Source organism: Eschrichtius robustus, chromosome 3 (genome assembly GCF_028021215.1).
Source record: "Eschrichtius robustus isolate mEscRob2 chromosome 3, mEscRob2.pri, whole genome shotgun sequence".
NCBI classification, from domain to species: Eukaryota; Metazoa; Chordata; class Mammalia; order Artiodactyla; family Eschrichtiidae; genus Eschrichtius; species Eschrichtius robustus.
The window spans coordinates 45,991,105-46,007,702 of NC_090826.1; the positions used below are offsets into that span (position 1 = coordinate 45,991,105).

The 16,598-nt window shown below is 51.6% G+C and overlaps 1 protein-coding gene and 1 pseudogene across 2 annotated transcripts in view; one reads left to right on the forward strand and one right to left on the reverse strand.

Annotated features, from left to right (window-relative positions):
- SSBP3 (single stranded DNA binding protein 3) overlaps positions 1-7,955 on the reverse strand; it is a 166,632-nt gene extending 158,677 nt beyond the window's left edge. The window contains exons 1-4 of one of the 2 annotated variants that reach the window (XM_068539955.1): positions 7,774-7,955; positions 6,682-6,754; positions 6,398-6,459; positions 3,708-3,792 (exon numbers count right to left, since the gene is read on the reverse strand). In XM_068539955.1, the coding sequence (XP_068396056.1) occupies positions 3,708-3,792; positions 6,398-6,459; positions 6,682-6,754; positions 7,774-7,829 (276 nt within the window). In that variant the 5' untranslated portion in view covers positions 7,830-7,955. The remainder of the gene's footprint in view (positions 1-3,707; positions 3,793-6,397; positions 6,460-6,681; positions 6,755-7,773) is intronic. The other variant, XM_068539956.1, reaches the window with a different exon arrangement.
- A 5,572-nt stretch (positions 7,956-13,527) lies between these two features.
- Positions 13,528-13,839, forward strand: LOC137761074 (transcription and mRNA export factor ENY2 pseudogene; annotated as a pseudogene).
- The last annotated feature ends 2,759 nt before the right edge of the window (positions 13,840-16,598 follow it).

Genomic DNA, 16,598 nt, shown 5'->3' on the forward strand with positions numbered 1-16,598 from the left:
GTACAGCAATGTGAGGGTCACTGCTCTCCAGCACCTTCAACTCAGAAGCACTGAGCTAGTAGGCGGGACTGTCCACTCCACAAAAGGCCAGGACCAGACAGACGTCGGCATCTAAGAGAACCCAAGGGACCCAAGGGCTTCACCAGAGAACCTCTGCTCTGGCCGGAGGGGAACAGCAAGGAAACCACAGGCAGGGTCCCTGCAAGCCTCCTCCTATGGCCTCTGGGCTCTTCTGACTTCAGGTAAACCAATTTCTCAGAAAAGTACATTCTGGGTACCAAACCCTGCATCGCTCTTCATTACGTGTGGTCCACATCAGGGTGCTCTGGCTTATACACAATGAGCCAGGCAAACTGAAGTTTCCAGGTGTGTGGAGGAAAATAGACTGTGACTCAAATAAAAACTCACCAATTCAAAGAAAATTTAAACCCCCTCTCCGCTGAGTCACCTGGTTCATTCCCGGCCCTGTAGCCTGGCTTGGACTGACCCACCACCAGGAAGGGGAGACCACTTGCCAGGAACACAAATTCATTTCTCTAGGAGAGCTGAGACCAGGATCTTCCCGGATGAGGACCTTCCCAGCGCCACAGGAGTCCCTCCTCACCCATGCCCCACACACACTCACTACTCACTACCCACTAAGGCCCAGGCAGGTATACCTGAGCTGCACGGACAAACCATGAGAATCTTTGAATCTCCTTGATTGAAAACAGAAGGCCAGTTACCGCATGCTCTTATTTACACTCCACTTTATCTTCTAAAAAGGAATTAAGGTAACTAACTAGTCAACCCACATTAAAATTACCTGACTCAAGATGACCCAGCAAAAACGAGTCACTAAAAGAACATCTTCCAATATTCTACTGGCTATCCAAATTACCAAAATGCCCAAAAATGAGTATTTTTTCTTACCCATAGTTCCTTAACACCTTCATTCATTTAGCATGCGTGCCTACTATGTGCAAGGTATTGTGGGAGCTACAGAAATGAATAGCTCTTAGACGAATGGTCTCTGGCATGGAAAAAATGAATAAGCTGTGGTTAGAAAGACAAACCTGAACGAGAAGTTAGCAGGAATAGGTGCAAACGGGTGACATTTGCCATGGACCTGTGTGGCCAAGTCTTGGCAGTGTTAGGAACACAGATTCTGGAGTCAGTTATGACCTGAGTTTGGATCCTAATTCTTACAGCTATGATAACCTCTCTGTGCCTCAGTTTCTTCATCTGCAAAATGGAGTTAGCAACATGTCTTCTCTCCCAGGGCCGCTGGCAGCTTGAAATGAGAGCCTGAACCTAGAGTGCCCAGCACATGGAAAGCCACCAACAAAGGCTTTGTACAGGTGGTTTGTATAGACACTGAGATGAAGGAGTGATCAGAGTGTACAGCAAACTATCACCAAAGTCCTCCACAAAGCAGCTGAAAAGTGGACAGGATGTGACGGATAAGAGAGGCATTCACCCCAGACAAAAGGAAGGGAATCCAAAAAGAGGCTTCAGCAATAACTCTAGCAAAAAAGATGAGGGTGAACAAGATAGTAGCCATGAGAATGGAGAGAACACATGAAAGTTTGAGGAGGTCAAAGAGAAAAGAGGGTTCCTTTTCTTCATTTTCTTAAATATTTTTTCATTTTCCCATTGCTTCTCTTTCACCCCTGCAACTCAATACCCACCCCCCTTAACTCCTTCACAATAGAGACGTTCCCTCCCCATCCCCATTCATCACTCCATCCCTCCTTTCACATGACCTGACTCTCAGGCCACATGACACCAAGTGGATCCCAAACCAGGAGAAAGGGTTTTGATCCCAAGATCTGTGAATCCTGGGCCTCAGTCACTGTGACTTCAGCTCTTGGTAGCTTCTTCTAAATGTCTACACCAACCTCAGCAATCTCTACACAATTCTGCTGCCCTTCCTCAGCAAATTACTGAAAGAAAACCCATGCAAACTTTCACTACCACCATACTGTTCCAAGATGGCGGACCAAACCACAAATTGCCAAAGAGAGTCTCACGTTATGTACTAGAGAGACAAACTTAGTTAAAAATTATTAACTTCTCTGAAAGTTAGCACAGACATCCTATATCAAGACAGTGACTGGAAATAGGCACGTCCCCCGCCCCACTCTATAATGAAACCATTTGCATAGCTGTCAAATACAGGCCACACAGGAATTGGCCGTCCACAGGTTAAAACACACACACGATTTTTACTAGGTAGAAAAGTCAAATTCACCAACTATTTTTATACGGCTAATGTAACTCTTAGCCTCTACCCCAGGAAACCCTGTGATCATCACCACCGATTTTCCCAGAAGAACCACATCACAAGTGAACCAGCCCTCTCACCTTTTACTACTAAAAGTTCACCAGGCCATAAGTACCATTCAGCAGCTTCTCTTTTTCAACCCTGGAGAGGGCACAAGAACTGGTCAATTTCCTCAGCATTCCACTCCAAGGGTATTAACCTTACAGTCATAGCAAAATTTCATTGCACTGAATATTCTCAAAACCAGGGAGCCCCCAGGGGAGTCTCTAAGTCCTCATATTACAAGGAAAAATTTTCACCAGAAAGATACTTGTGGCATAGGATCTGACCACTTGTGAAACTCAACCAAATGGGTTCTGGTCTCCCAGGCCAGTTTCAAACTGCATGCAGGGGATGCAGATGGCCTGGCCAAGTGGGTGGGCTCTGATGACATTCAAAAAACCAACTTCCATGCCCTAGAGCTTTGGGACCATTTCTTCCCACCTCATGCAGAAGTGCAAAATCCAATAAATCACCTCTTAAGTGCACATGTGTGTGCACACATACAGGCACACACACACACACTTAACCTTCTACAAGACCAACAGGAAGCAAAGGAGGCTGGGAAGATCTTCAGACACTTCCCCTTCCATCCCCCCCCAGAAGATCCTAACCTGTTTCATCTGATCATACGTCTGACTCCACCCCAACTGGAGTCCAATTTTTTTTTTTAAGGGGACCTTGGTGGGATATGGACATGTGGCAGACATCTCTCTTATAAGCATTTCATTAATCTTAAGAAACTCACCCAGGGAGAATAAATGATAGAGTAGAAAGCACTACAATGTGATGAAACTATCTTCACAAGAACATTTTCAACACAGGTTTATGGACCAGCCAAGGACCTCAAAGTACACACTGTCTTAAGGGACACAACGCAAGCCCCCCCCATAAACACACACACGCACCCCCCTCCAAAAACATAATTTGGAAGATCGCTCCCTGGAAAGTAACCTAAGAATCTATTTCACCAAATTCTCACTCAAACACGCCTTCTACTCCAAAACAGAAGTTTCATATTTACTTTTCATTTTTCTTGGTTGTGGTCAACTTCTTCATAAACCAGCACCAAAGAGGCTCAGCCCCACCATCCTCCCAGGTGACCGCCCAATCAGAACATAAACCCCACATGGTTGAGCCCTGCAAAACGCCATTTAATTCTCCAGATAGGTATCTCCACTCTTTTGCATAATTGTAACATTATGAAATACCATTCACCAAGTTAGACCGCTGCTGGAGGAGAGTACAGGGCGAGGGCAGCAGGGAGGTGGGCAGGACAAAAAGAAAGGCAAGGAGAAAACAAAGACCGCTGCCAGTCGGCTGTGTATTTGCTTTTGGTACTAAAGAAGTTCGAGTTATCCAACCCTGCAATTATCGCCAGGATTAAAAATTTGTTACTCACGTAATCATGAAAGGCTTTTGCTTCACTTGAATGTTCACAAGTGTCTCGCCTTTCAGGAGCTGCACAGTAAAGGTCCCAAAATACGCTGCAAGTTGAAAAATAAAATAAGATCAGGTTACTAATTATTACTTGTGTGCCCAACAGCAAGTGTACAATGCACGGTGCTAACAGCACCACGTCTCCCCAAGGCTCAATCCCACCTTCCCAGCCTTCATTGGGCATACTCAGCGTAACAACAAAAGGGACCCAACCTCTTCTGACAGCCTGACATTTGCACTAAGAGTAATAGCTCTCATCCATCAGACACCTACTATGTGCTGGATGCCTCACGCCCATGACACTGCCTGTAACTACCACAGCGCTGTAAGGTAGGTGATTTTATCCCCATGTTATACATGGGGCAACTGAAGCTCAAGCAGGTTAGCGTAACCCACCCACTGATGCCCAGATGGGACAGACAGGAATCTGGATGAGAATCCATGCCTGTCTCATCTGTGCTCCTGTTACCACCTCCCACCTCCACCCAAAATGGCTGCATTTCATAAAAAGGTTAAATTGTCAAAGTCAGGACTATGACTCATATGCACAGCAAACTGGGTGACTCTGGCAATAAAGGGAATCTACAGGTTCTTAATCCCAGAGCCCACACCCCCATCTCCTGCCAGCTCACCCGACTCTCAACCAGGCCCTCGCCCGAGGTAATATAGAAACCATTCCTCCCCTGCCCACCAAAGAACATATATCAATTAGCCAAAGGTTATGTTATGGATAACCAAGTATCTCGTTCTTTCATGTTGAAACAGAGCCCTCCTCAGACAACCACCTGCCCAGCAAAAGGAAGAGGGCGGATTTCCCTGCCTAACCCCCCTCCATGATTCTTGTACGGTCACCCCAACACTTTGCACTATGTGAAAACAGACATACAAATCCTCTGTCAACCAGTAAAATCCTATACAAACACAGGGTAGTCACTGGTATCAACAAGGGGCCTTAGAAACCCTCTCCAGGTCGGGAGCCCAAGGCCCAGGGATAGGAACCTGCTTGAAGGGTAAAATGTGCACCAGAGCGGAAGTCTATGACTACCAGACCAGTGCTCCTGTCACCATCACAAACAGCCAGCACAGAAGAAACCATCTCAACTGCCAGCTCTGCCAGTCACCAGACAAGCACCTCACTCCAGGTGCGTGAAGAACGCAGCCTGGCCCTCTTCAGATCAGCTCCACCACTTCCTGCCACCCCAAAAGCCACGGTCGGTGTCAAATCACAGAGCCACCACTGCCTGAGCCCAGCATGACACGCTCTTAGTTCCCGGAGCTGAGATAAGGCTGGAGAAGCTGCGGGGGATTAAGGCTAGAACAGGATAATCGGGGACTTCTGCTGACTGCAGAGGGAGGCTCAAGAACATTTCTTTCTGTGCTCTGAGGCTGCACACATCTGACTAACTTCCTCCACACACTAAAAATTTCTAACACTACAAACTCCCCAGTCCCTTCTGAGTAACTTTTACTCAAAAGCCTAAATTTCTGCAAAATCCACGACGGACAGACCCGCCAGCTCCAACCCCACACTCCTCTCCAAAAACCGCCCCAGAAAACCTACCACCCACTCCTACAGACAGAATCCTTACACCACACCGAATGCCTCCAACTCCGCAGTTCCGAGGTTGGCAAAAGCAATTAAAACCTCATTTTCTCCGTGCAAGTTAGAACAGACACTTCATCCCCATGCATGTCAAAGACACTTGAAACAGTTACCCCAGCGAGCTGGCGGTCAGGTAAACGCACTAAGATCCCAAGACAGGGCACTCCGTTTTCCTGAACTTCACCAAAATATCAAAAGCCACTCTGCTCTCTTTTCCTTTTGAAAAGGATGTCAAAGACTCCACCAATCGGTCCCACAAAACACCCAAGTCTTACACTCACAGCAACTCCTTCCCGCTGACCCTAAGCCTCCCTCCTGCGGGCTGCAAACCGGGAGCAGACCGGCAGTGGTCCCACCCGGACAGGGCCCAGGGGCCTGGGAGAGGGTCACAGACAAGAGAAGAGCCCCCATCTACCAACTACAGGCACTCTGCCAGATTCTCAGTAAAACGAAACTTGGTGGTTTTAGGGATACTTAGAGTGGTGGGGGGGTGGGGGGGGGGCGGGAATAGAAGGTCCAGTCAGTCTAAATCAGTATTTTTAAAGGAAGTGGCAGCCCCTTCTTGCTCTTTCTCAGGGTGCCTGGAAAAGGTCCCCATGGATTTCTCTCTCAAGGTTCTGAACTCACAGAAGAAAAAGAAAGGGGCAGGCCAGTTGTAAAACAGACCTGGTACCCCTCCATCCGCCCCACCCCCACTCCCTCTAATTAAAGCAACGTGCAGAATTGACAAAAACCCATGCAGGTTTTTTTTTCAAGCCCATGCCTAGCGCCTCAGAGTGAGATGTAAAAGTAAGGAGTTTCTATCCAAACACCAGGCACGATTACTAGGGTTCTCAACAGTGGGCAAAGAGGAGGCAGAAACTTAGGCACCGACCTCGTATGCCCTTTTCCTCCTTTGCCAGTCCTGAGGGCCCCGTGGCACCCTATTCTATGCAACGCTGGAGACTAAGGCATGGAGGGACCCGCTCCAGACCTCCCATCTTTGTTCACTTGGAGCCGGGGGCTCAGAACAAAACAAACACACACACAAAACTATCACACAAACTTACCACCACCACGAGTGCAAAAACCCAGGCGGTTCTCCCAACGTGATGTTTTTTTCCCATCGAATCTAGAAAGGAGAGAGCAGAGACAGCTTAGAGGAGCAGAGAGAAGGGGTGGGCTAGGGGCTTCCCAGAGCCAAAAGGCTGTGAAGACCAACTAACAATAAATGCCAAAAGGTGATAAAAATTCAAAATGGTGGCCACAGTGGCTGCTCCAGAAAACAAAGGCTTTAAGAATAGTGAGGAGGAGGAGTGTCAAGAAATTGGATGATGGGGGGAGTTCCACTCACCTCCGACAAGAAGGTCTGTGCAGATTTCTGTGCTCCTACGTGCAGTAAATATTCGTAGACGTATAAAGCTAACCTGGAAAGTGGGTAGCGGGCAGAGAGAGAGAGAGAGGGAAGGCGTCAGACCACACCGGGTGCAAGCTCCTGGACCTTGCCAGCCGGCCTCCAAGCCTGTCCTCCAACCCTGTCCGTGCTGTCCCACTGTGGCCCCGACCAGAGGTGAGCAGCTAGCTCGGTCCTGCCTAGGGCCACGGGTGCCAGCAGTTAGGAGGTGGGTATCAGGAAACGCGTTTACTTAAAGCCGCGGGGGCTGGAGAACAGCCCCCGAACTTGAACTTCCAAGTACTGTCGGGACCAAACCCACCTAGGTCTCTCAAACTCGCAAGTCACCCGACCCCCGAGCCTCGCTCCTTTTCCCGATCCACTCCTTGCCACCGACCCACCCTCTTCCCACGTTTGAGGGTCCGGGGAGACTCAGTCCTGGACTCTGGGGTGCTCCGCGAGCTCTGGAGAGGGCAGCAAAGCGCCGCCCTCACCACCTCCCCCCAAAACAACTGTCCCCCAAGCCTAGGGCCAAGCCGGCGCCGCCGTCCCTGCCCAGCCCGGCGCCCCGGAGGGCGCGGGGCCGGCGGCGAGGCCAAGGGCAGGGAAGGGAGAGCGCTCCCGGCCGAACAAAGCCCCCGGCACGCACTCCTCACGCCGCGGGCGGACAAAAGGAGACTTCGGGGCTGCAAAAGCCACGCGCCCCCTGCCCGCGCCCGGTGGGCAAAGTGCCGTCACCGCGGCGAGCGCCCCGGCTGGAGCGAGCGCCCAGGCTCGCTCGCGGGACCTCGTCCACCCCTCACCGCGGGCCCCCGCGCCCGGCACGCCCCAAGGCCACCAAGTGCCCCCTCCCCCGGCGGCGCCCCCAGACGCCCCAACCTCCGCCGGCTCCCAACAATGGGCTCTCCCACGCCGCCCGCCGCGGCCTCGGGAAGGGGCCAAGCAGGCGGCGCCAGGGCCCGGGGCTCAGCAGCCCCCGCCCGCCCACCTGCTTCCCACCACCCGCCCGCAGCCCGGCAGCGGCGCGGCCGCCACTTGGAAAATAGGGCTTACTTTTCCCGAGCCTGCCCGTCCGAGGGCACCGCCGAGCCTTTGCCTTTGGCAAACATGGTTTGCAGAGAAGAGGGCGCCGAGCCTCGCCGCCGCCGCCGCCGCTACCGCTCCGGCTGCGCCCGAGCTGCCCCCTCGCTCCCGGCCCCCTCCCCGGCGTTCGCTCGCTCACTCGCTCGCGCTCTCCTCGCCGCGCTCCCCTCCCTCCCCCCCAGGCGCTGGCTCCGCGCTCTTTCCAGCTGTCAAAGCGTCAGCCCCGGCCGCGGCCCCATCGCCCTGGAACTCCTCCCGCGCCGGCTCGGCCTGGGGTGCCGGTGCCGCCGCCGCCGCTCTCCCGCCGGCCCGGCTGCCCACTGGCTCGCTCGCGCGCCCGCCCGGCTCCGCCTGCGCCTCCCTCAGCGCCTCCAGCACCGCCGCCGCCGCCGCCGCCGCTGGTCTACTTGGAGCTCAACCGAACGTGGCTACCCGGGCGAGGGAGCAAGGCGGGCGTCAACGTCCCGCGATTGATAGGCGCCTCGGCCAATCGGCGCGCGGGGGCGGGGGCGGGGCCGGGGCGGCCCGGGAGGGACGCCCTGTCAGCGCCCGACCGCGGCAGTCCCCGCTGCGGCTGCCACTGAGGAGCCGCTATGCCTGCTCTTGCGGGCCAACTTGGGGGGGGGGGGGTGTCCGGGGGCGCGAGCCTCTGTTTTCTCTAGATGTGGGGAGGGGACACGAATCGGGACAGGGGAGCTCTAGTCCCCTGGCCCCCGCGAGAAGGGGGTCCGACGGGCGCTCTCCACGGCGTGGACCGCTGGGGAGCGGGGGGGCGCTGCGGCGTAGTCGGAGGGGAGGGGGCGCGGACCCCTGAGCGGAGCACCGCCGGCTCCCCCCCGCCACGTCCCTTTCCCTTATCTGCCCCTCACCTCCCCCAGCCTCAGCCCTGCGCCAGCCCAGCTCTTATCTCCCCCTCCCCCTCGCCTGCCCTCCCCTTGGGCTCCGACCTCGGCCCCCTCCCCAGACTCCCACTCGTCACCCCCCCTTGGCCGCCCCGCCCCCGGTCCTCCCTCTCGCCCAGTCTGGCTTCGGAGCGCCGGGCCCGGGGCTCCACGCTGAGAACTGGGCGGCTTGAGCCGGCGCCGAAGCGCGAGGCTGCTCCTTTACTAGATCATTAAAATACTTTGGAAAACCCCAAAGTGGAGTCGCGCGAAAATGGCCCTTGGACTGCTTTGGGGAGCCTGGGGGAAGGGACTGAGGACTTTGGCTAAGAGAACGGAGAGTGATTGCTCCCAAATTTCCAAGGTCTGCCCGCCCTAGCAAGTTAGCCCCTCGGCTTCTCCACGAGAGATGGTGCCATTCCGGGGTAGGGGGGCGTCACCTGGGCGCCCCGCTACGCGGAATGCGCGCCGGAGAAATCTGCGAACTTCAAATTAATCGAGCTAAATTGGGGAGCGGGGGACTAGAGTCAGGCGTGGGGGGAGGGGAAGCTTCCATTGTCAGTGACCCAGGTGTACAATGGGAAATTGGGGGGGGGGGGGCTGGCAGAGTGACCCAGCTATTTGCTGCTGACTCCTTTCTGCCCACGGCGAGAACCCGAGGACACACCGAGTGTCCCTCATTAGAGACTCTTTAAGACGAGAAACCAGCCAAACGAGAAGACTCCCCCATTTTCAGACTGTTTTTAGAGCGCGGTTCTCTTTAAATGTGATAAAACACTGTCGGCACTGTCTCTTTAAAAGAGTCAAGCAGAAAAAGCTGTGTAAGCGCTGATTGGCTGCCTGTTTGGATACATCTTTAGGGGAGCCTTGAAACTGTTAGCCTAGGTTGATTTTTTTTTTTTTTTTTTTTTAACAGCGCTGTTCCAATAAACAAGTAACGCCCCTCCCCCTAACATGCCTCGCACCAAACAATTAAAGGATAGGTCAGTGTCCTGGGGAAACACGTTTCAAGTAGGAAAACTCAGAACTAGATTCAACAAAATCAAGTATAATTCACTACCATTAAAGTTTGCTTATTTTGATTTGTCGAAGAGAGAAAAAGGGGCTTTAAAAAGAAATGCCCCGCAGCAAACAGATCTGCATTGGTTCAGGAAGGAGACTCTGCGTGCATTTTTGGAATAATGTTCTGCTCAGTGTAGCAGCCTCCCTAAATTAGAATACAGCCAGGCCCTACCGACGCTTCTGGACGCACTGTGTTCTCTGTTGGGACCTAGCGCTGGAAGGGGAAGGTTGCAGAAAAAGGAAAACAGTGAACCCTAGTCTCTGGTTGTCTGTGCTAGCTCCCAGTTTAAAGGTTGTTTTGTGAATGAGAGAAGCATGGAGGTTGGGAGGGAGTTGAAATACAACGATAGGGGAGAGAAGGAAATAATTACAGTTATTTTTTTCCCCCAGGCGGTTTAATTTAATAGGGCTAACTTAAGGTACCTTAGAGCCCACACTAATTAAATCGGCCTGCTCATACCCTTCCCCTGGACTTCTATTTTTGATGGGCTAGGAATGGCCAGGAATGGCTTGTCAACAGACTGACTCACAAGAAGCCTGACTCATCTTGGGTCTGCAAGGTCCACAAATTATGAGTGTCATGAGTGTGGGTTAGGTCCCAGCTAAAGGAAAACACTGCCCTTCTCTGGCCCTACTGCATCACAGTCTCTACCAACTTGGCCATGCTGTGTCAGAGTTAGGGCTGCAACACAGGTATATCTGTTTGTGCATCATTTTCCTCATCTGTCAAATGGGAAGGGGGATCTTTAATATCTCTTGAGAGTCTGATGTTCTATGTTGCTAAGATTTCCTTTCTATAGTTTTCTTTCCCCACACCCCACCCTGAAAAAAGGACGAGCACCTCCTTTCAGATCAGGTGTGGCATGCATTTGGGGAACGTGTGCCAGGCTCTCTGTCCTTGTGGTCTTCCCTTTGCTGGGGCTTGACACAGAATGTTGGTAGGTTCATGGTGGACCAAAAAGAGATAGTGGGAGGGCCCAGGCAGAGCGAGAAGGGAGGGTGCCATAACCTCCCAGCCTGCTGGAGAGAGGGGAGCTGATGGGTTCCCAGGAAGTAGGACCACTGAGCAGCCCCAACTAGGTGTGCAGTTGCTAGCACAATGATCCAAAATGCAGTCAGATCAGAAGCAAACACCCTACCCCAGAATGGCACTTTCTCTGGAGAAGCCGAGGGACTAACTTGATAGGTGGGCAGACCTGGGAAATTAGGGCGCAGTTGCTCTCTCTTCGCTTACCCCAAGTGCCCCATCCATTCCCCCAGACTATCTTTCTCCACTGGATCCCCCAATCCCCACCTTCCCCACCCTCCCCCACACATCTTCTGGCCCGGAGTGCCTCCCACCCCAGCCCCCTTCTTTGCTCATTCTTTAAGGCTTGCATCCCCTCCAATGCCTCCTCCATAAAAACCTCCCGGCTTTTCACTCCTGGAGTAAAACCCATCCCTCTAACCCTCTGCTTGGTCTCATTTTGCTTGAACCTCCAGAATAGCTCTCCATTCATTCTGCCCATTGTTGTGGCCATTTGTTTACTGTCTGTCTCCCCAGCCAGAGGTGGTTGGGGGGCTGGGAGGGCAGGAACTAACTCTGAGTCATCTGTGTGTCTCCAGCACCCAGCACAGGTTCAGTACCTGTGTGCAGTTAGCACTCAATGTACGTACCAGGGGCTACGGGGAACAAGAAAGGAAAAAGTGAGCTCATCCCCAAAGTAGCTCTGGGACAGGTAAGGAAATAAGAAATGCACACCAACAACAATAAGATTAGATAAGGCCACACCCCCAGCTCAGCCCCACCGCCTAAACTATAGCAGCTTGCAACTACTGTACTTTCAGTTCCCAGAATACACCAAGCTATTTTACACATCCACCCTATACTCATTCTTTCTTCCTCTCCCTCTCCCTCTCTATTCCTCCCTCCCTCCCTTCTTCCCTCTTTCCTTCCCTTCCTTTTTTTTCTCTTAGGACATGTTTATTGAGCATCTACTATGTACCAAGCACTGTTCTAGGCACTGGGTAATAATCTAAGGCAGAAATCCTTACGCCATGTTGCTTACACTGGTGTGAAATCCTCTGCCCTAAAGGCTCTTCCTGTGACAGACTTCTAATATTCTAAAATCCAGCCTGGGAAAGCCTTCCCAGGAAGCCATCTCTGGGCTCCTGGTCTGGGCTAGGGATCCCCTGGTGGCCCCTCTGCCTCTCCCTGACCATGACCTATTGCTGTTGGCCTCTGTGCATGGGTGTGGTCCTGTGTGCATTTCCCCCAAGGGAATGTGAGCGCCTCTCCTCTGGGTCAGGGAATGATCATCATTCACCTGTGGACCTCCAGTGCACAGCAACAGTGGTGAAAGGAACAGAACAAGTGAGTAACTGAGTGACGAGAATGTGGAGGGACAGGCAGGTGGGGTGGAAGAGGGGAAGGAGAGGTGAATTACAAGCTTAGGCTAAGATGACCACTCCTTCTCTCAGGTGCCAGAAACTGGGGGGGCAGAAATCCTGGGCTCTGGGATCAGGTTGGCGGGGGCCAGGCCTCCAGAAGGTGGTACTTAAAGGAATGAGGCTTCAGGTCCATGGGCTCAACCCAGGAGGTTGTGCTTGCCAAGAATGCCAGAGGATCCATTTTCCTCTCCCTGGTTTGCAGCTCTGTTTCTGTGTTCCCCACAGCTGCTGGGAGTCTGGGGGCTGCCGCACTGTCCTCCACACCCCGCCCAGGGACGTTCGAATGGATGCTGAGCATGCAGCCCATCCCCTTCCTCCCCACTGGGTCCTGGGATTTTGAGGAGGCACCTCGGGTCAATACCTTGGGTTACTCTGCCCAGGGAGGCTCAGGCCCAGGCTGGTCAGCCCCAGTTTTAGCAGAAGTTTCCTCAAGGGCATCGGGGGCTTCCATGGGAGGAGTGCAAAATCCAGGGCCTGGAGACTTGGCTTCAGCCTGGCTCAGGGCCTCGCTGGTGGACCTTGGGCAGATGATATTCTCTCTCTGAGTCTGTCTGTGAAATGAGGATGTTAAATGAAGGAACTGATGGGGAAATCACTTGCTGGGCTGTCCGTCAGTGTTGGCCGAGCCCACGGTTCTGACATCCCTGGACAATGGAGAGTCACTACCGTGAAGGTTGTGTGGAGGCTCCAAGGAGGTAGTAATTAGGGTAACATTTTGTAACTTGAAAAAGATGATTACTCCTGATGTTATTAGCATAGCAGAGCCAGCAAACAGAGAGGTTCTCAGGAAGAAGGAAAAGGATTTAAGTTTAAAATCAAATGTGTTGGGCTTCCCTGGTGGCGCAGTGGTTAAGAATCCACCTGCTAATGCAGGGGACACGGGTTCGAGCCCTGGTTTGGGAAGATCCCACATAAAAAAAAAAAAAAAAAAGCTACAAAAAAAAATCAAATGTGTTTTTACATCTTCTGATGACGCCTTCTGATGTCCTGAGCCACCTTGTAGCAAAATGGGTTTTAGGCAATTTCTTGGATGGGTTTAGTTCTGTCTAGAAAGTACCTACTATGTGCTGAGCCCTGAGCCAGGGACACTGGGAAGTACAAAAATATACAAAGCAAGTTCATGCCAGGGGTGGCTAGGGCGAGGACGCTGACACTCTGCCCCTTCCCCGGTTCCTGCTACACCTCCCTCACCTGCTGTCCAGAGTGCCCCAGCCTGGAGTTCATTCTCGTGAATTCAAGGAGAAGGCTCCATGGAGGGTCTAGGTCCGGGCAGCTGAAGAGTGTGGTAGGCAACGGTCGTCAGCATAAGGGTCATTTCGTCCCTGGGAAGGGACGGCCCTCACCCGCGGTGATGGTGGTTAGTAAGATGAACAAAGATGCGCAGATGAGAGCAACGATTAACCAAAAGTTGATAGAAACTGGAGAAAGAGAATGCCTCAAAGAGTTGCTGAGAGCTAAATTAATTGAATGTGGCTGGAAGGATCAGTTGAAGGCACACTGTAAAGAGGTAATTAAAGAAAAAGGACTAGAACACGTTACTGTTGATGACTTGGTGGCTGAAATCACACCAAAAGGCAGAGCCCTGGTACCTGACAGTGTAAAGAAGGAGCTCCTACAAAGAATAAGAACATTCCTTGCTCAGCATGCCAGCCTTTAAGATTGAATTAGAGGGCTTCCCTGGTGGCGCAGTGGTTGAGAATCCGCCTGCCAATGCAGGGGACACAGGTTCGAGCCCTGGTCCAGGAAGATCCCACATGCCGTGGAGCAACTAAGCCCGTGCACCACAACTACTGAGCCTGAGCTCTAGAGCCCGCGAACCACAACTACTGAAGCCTGCGCGTCTAGAGCCTGTGCTCCTCAACGAGAGAAGCCACCACAATGAGAAGCCCGCGCACCGCAACAAAGAGTACCCCTGCTCGCTGCAACTAGAGAAAGCCTGCGCGCAGCAGCGAAGACCCAACGCAGCCAAAAATAAATAAATAAATTTTTTAAAAAAAGATTGAATTAGATTGTGTTGTTTTGTGGTTTTATTTCTGAAAGTAAAACTGTCCAGTCCCGTGACAGGGTTCCTCCTTGCCTCCTCTACCCTGCCTTGGACCAGCATGCCTCTGTTTTCACTCACCTGCCATACCTTTGCTCCTGCTATTCCCTTTGCCTGGGACACTTTCCCCCAGATCAAGGCTTCCCTCATTCCTTTACTGCCTGTAGGTCCTTGATCAAACATCACTGGAACCCTCCCTAATGCACCTCTGTGGAATGGCTCCCGCCCCCCCTCCTTATCCTGTTCTATTTTTCTCCATAGCAACCATTACCACCTGACATATGTTTGTTTATTTTTTTTCTTACCTATTTCCCTCATTAGAATTTAAGCACTGTGCATGGGAGTTTTATCCCCACTTTTAGAACAGATTCTCAATAAAAATGTGTTAAATGTTGAATAAAATAATTCACTTAACAAACACTTCCTGAACATCTGGCATGGGCTGGGCATCGTGGTAGGTGCTGAGAATACAGTGGTGAATAAGATGATCGTGGTCTCCTCCTGGAGCTTACAGCCCAGCGGGAAAGACGGGGTTAATTCCATAGGCACACAGGTAAGCATGTTCTGACAAACCGTGCCAAGTAGAGGATGATCCCATGGGGGTTAGTAGTCAGGGAGGCCTTCTCTGTGGAGGTGACGTTTGAATTCTAAAGGCTGTGTGAGAGTGAACCACCAAAGGGAGAATGTTCCAGGCTGGGAAGGGACGTCTCTGCAGCAGAGAGGAGCCTGCCAGGTGGAGTTATTGATAGCTAGTCCTCGTGGCAGGAGCAGAATGCCCAGCAGTTCAGCAGATGTCTCTTGCCATGGTATCAGAGAATCCCCGGAGCAGAAAACAAGAGCTCTTTCCCACAGCTGAGGGGAGGTACTGTAAGGTAATACTTCAGGAAGCGAGGCAATGGCTGGAGTCAAAATGGGCTGACCACTTTCACACCCATCATGATGCCTGTTATAGAAGAAGGAAGAAAAAGAAAATATCAACTGTTGGCAAGCATGCAGGGAAATTGGAACCCTTGAGCACTGTTGGTGGGAATGTAAAGCTGCGCAGCCACGATGGAAAACAGTATGGTGATTCCTCAAAAATTGCACACAGAATTACCATATGACCCACCAATTCCACCTCTAGATATATACCCAAAAGAATTGAAAGCAGGACTCAAACAGACATTTTTACACCAATGATCATAGCAGCATTATTCACAATCGCTAAAAGATGGAAACAACTCAAATGTCCATCAACAGATGAACAGAAAAACAAAATGTGGTATATCTAATCAATGGAATATTATTCAGCCTTGAAAAAGTAATACAAAATCTTACACATGCTACAACATGGATGAACCTTGAAGACATTATGCTGTGTGAAATAAGCAGACACAAAAGGACAAATGTATGAATTCACTCATATGAGGTACCTATAGTAGTCAAAATCATAAACATGGAAACTAGAACTGTGGTTGCCAGGGTTGGCGGAGGAGGGATGGGAGTTGTTGTCTAATGGGTACAGAGTTTTATTTGGGGAAGATGAAAAATTTCTGGTGATGATGATTACACAACAATATGAATATACTTAATGCCACTAAACTGTACACTTAAAATGGTTAAAATTGGCAAATACTATGTTATGTATATTTACCACAATGAAAAAAAAGAGAGAGGAAAAAAACTGGGCTGAGAGCTATGAGGCAGGGCACAAGAGGGGTCCAATACAAGATATCATGAGGCCTCAAAAGGGGCACCAAAAAAGGGTGGAGGCGGGACTTCCCTGGTGGCCCAGTGGTTAAGAATCTGCCTGCAGTGACATGGGTTCAGTCCCTGGTCAGGGAAGATCCCACATGCTGCGGAGCAGCAAAGCCCGCGCTTCACAACTACTGAGCCCACACACCGCAGCTACTGAAGCCTGTGCACCTAGAGCCCGTGCTCCGCAACGAGAAGCCACTGCAATGAGAAGCCCTCGCACCGCAACGAAGAGTAGCCCCCGCTCGCCACAGCTAGAGAAAGCCCTTGAGCAGCAGCGAAGACCCAACGCAGGCAAAAAAAAAAAAAAAAAAAAAAAAAAAAAAAATGGTGGGAGGCATTTAAACTAGCTCAGTGTGTGTGTGTGTGTGTGTGTGTGTGTGTGTGTGTGTGTGTGTGTGTGTGTGGAGGGGGGGGATGAAGTGGGAGGTGGTCAGAGAAAGCTGTCTGGAGGGGGCCAAGGTTGAGTGGGAGTTAGGCAGTGGGGGCAGGTGTAGGATGTGTTTCAGACAGAAGGGATGACATTCATTAATTCATTCAGCGGACGCTGGACCATTCAGGGCCTTGGGTGTCATGCTAAGAAGTTTGGTCTTTGTCCTGCCGGCAGGGGCTTTAACCAGGGGGTGACCTATTTGTGCTTCAGAAAG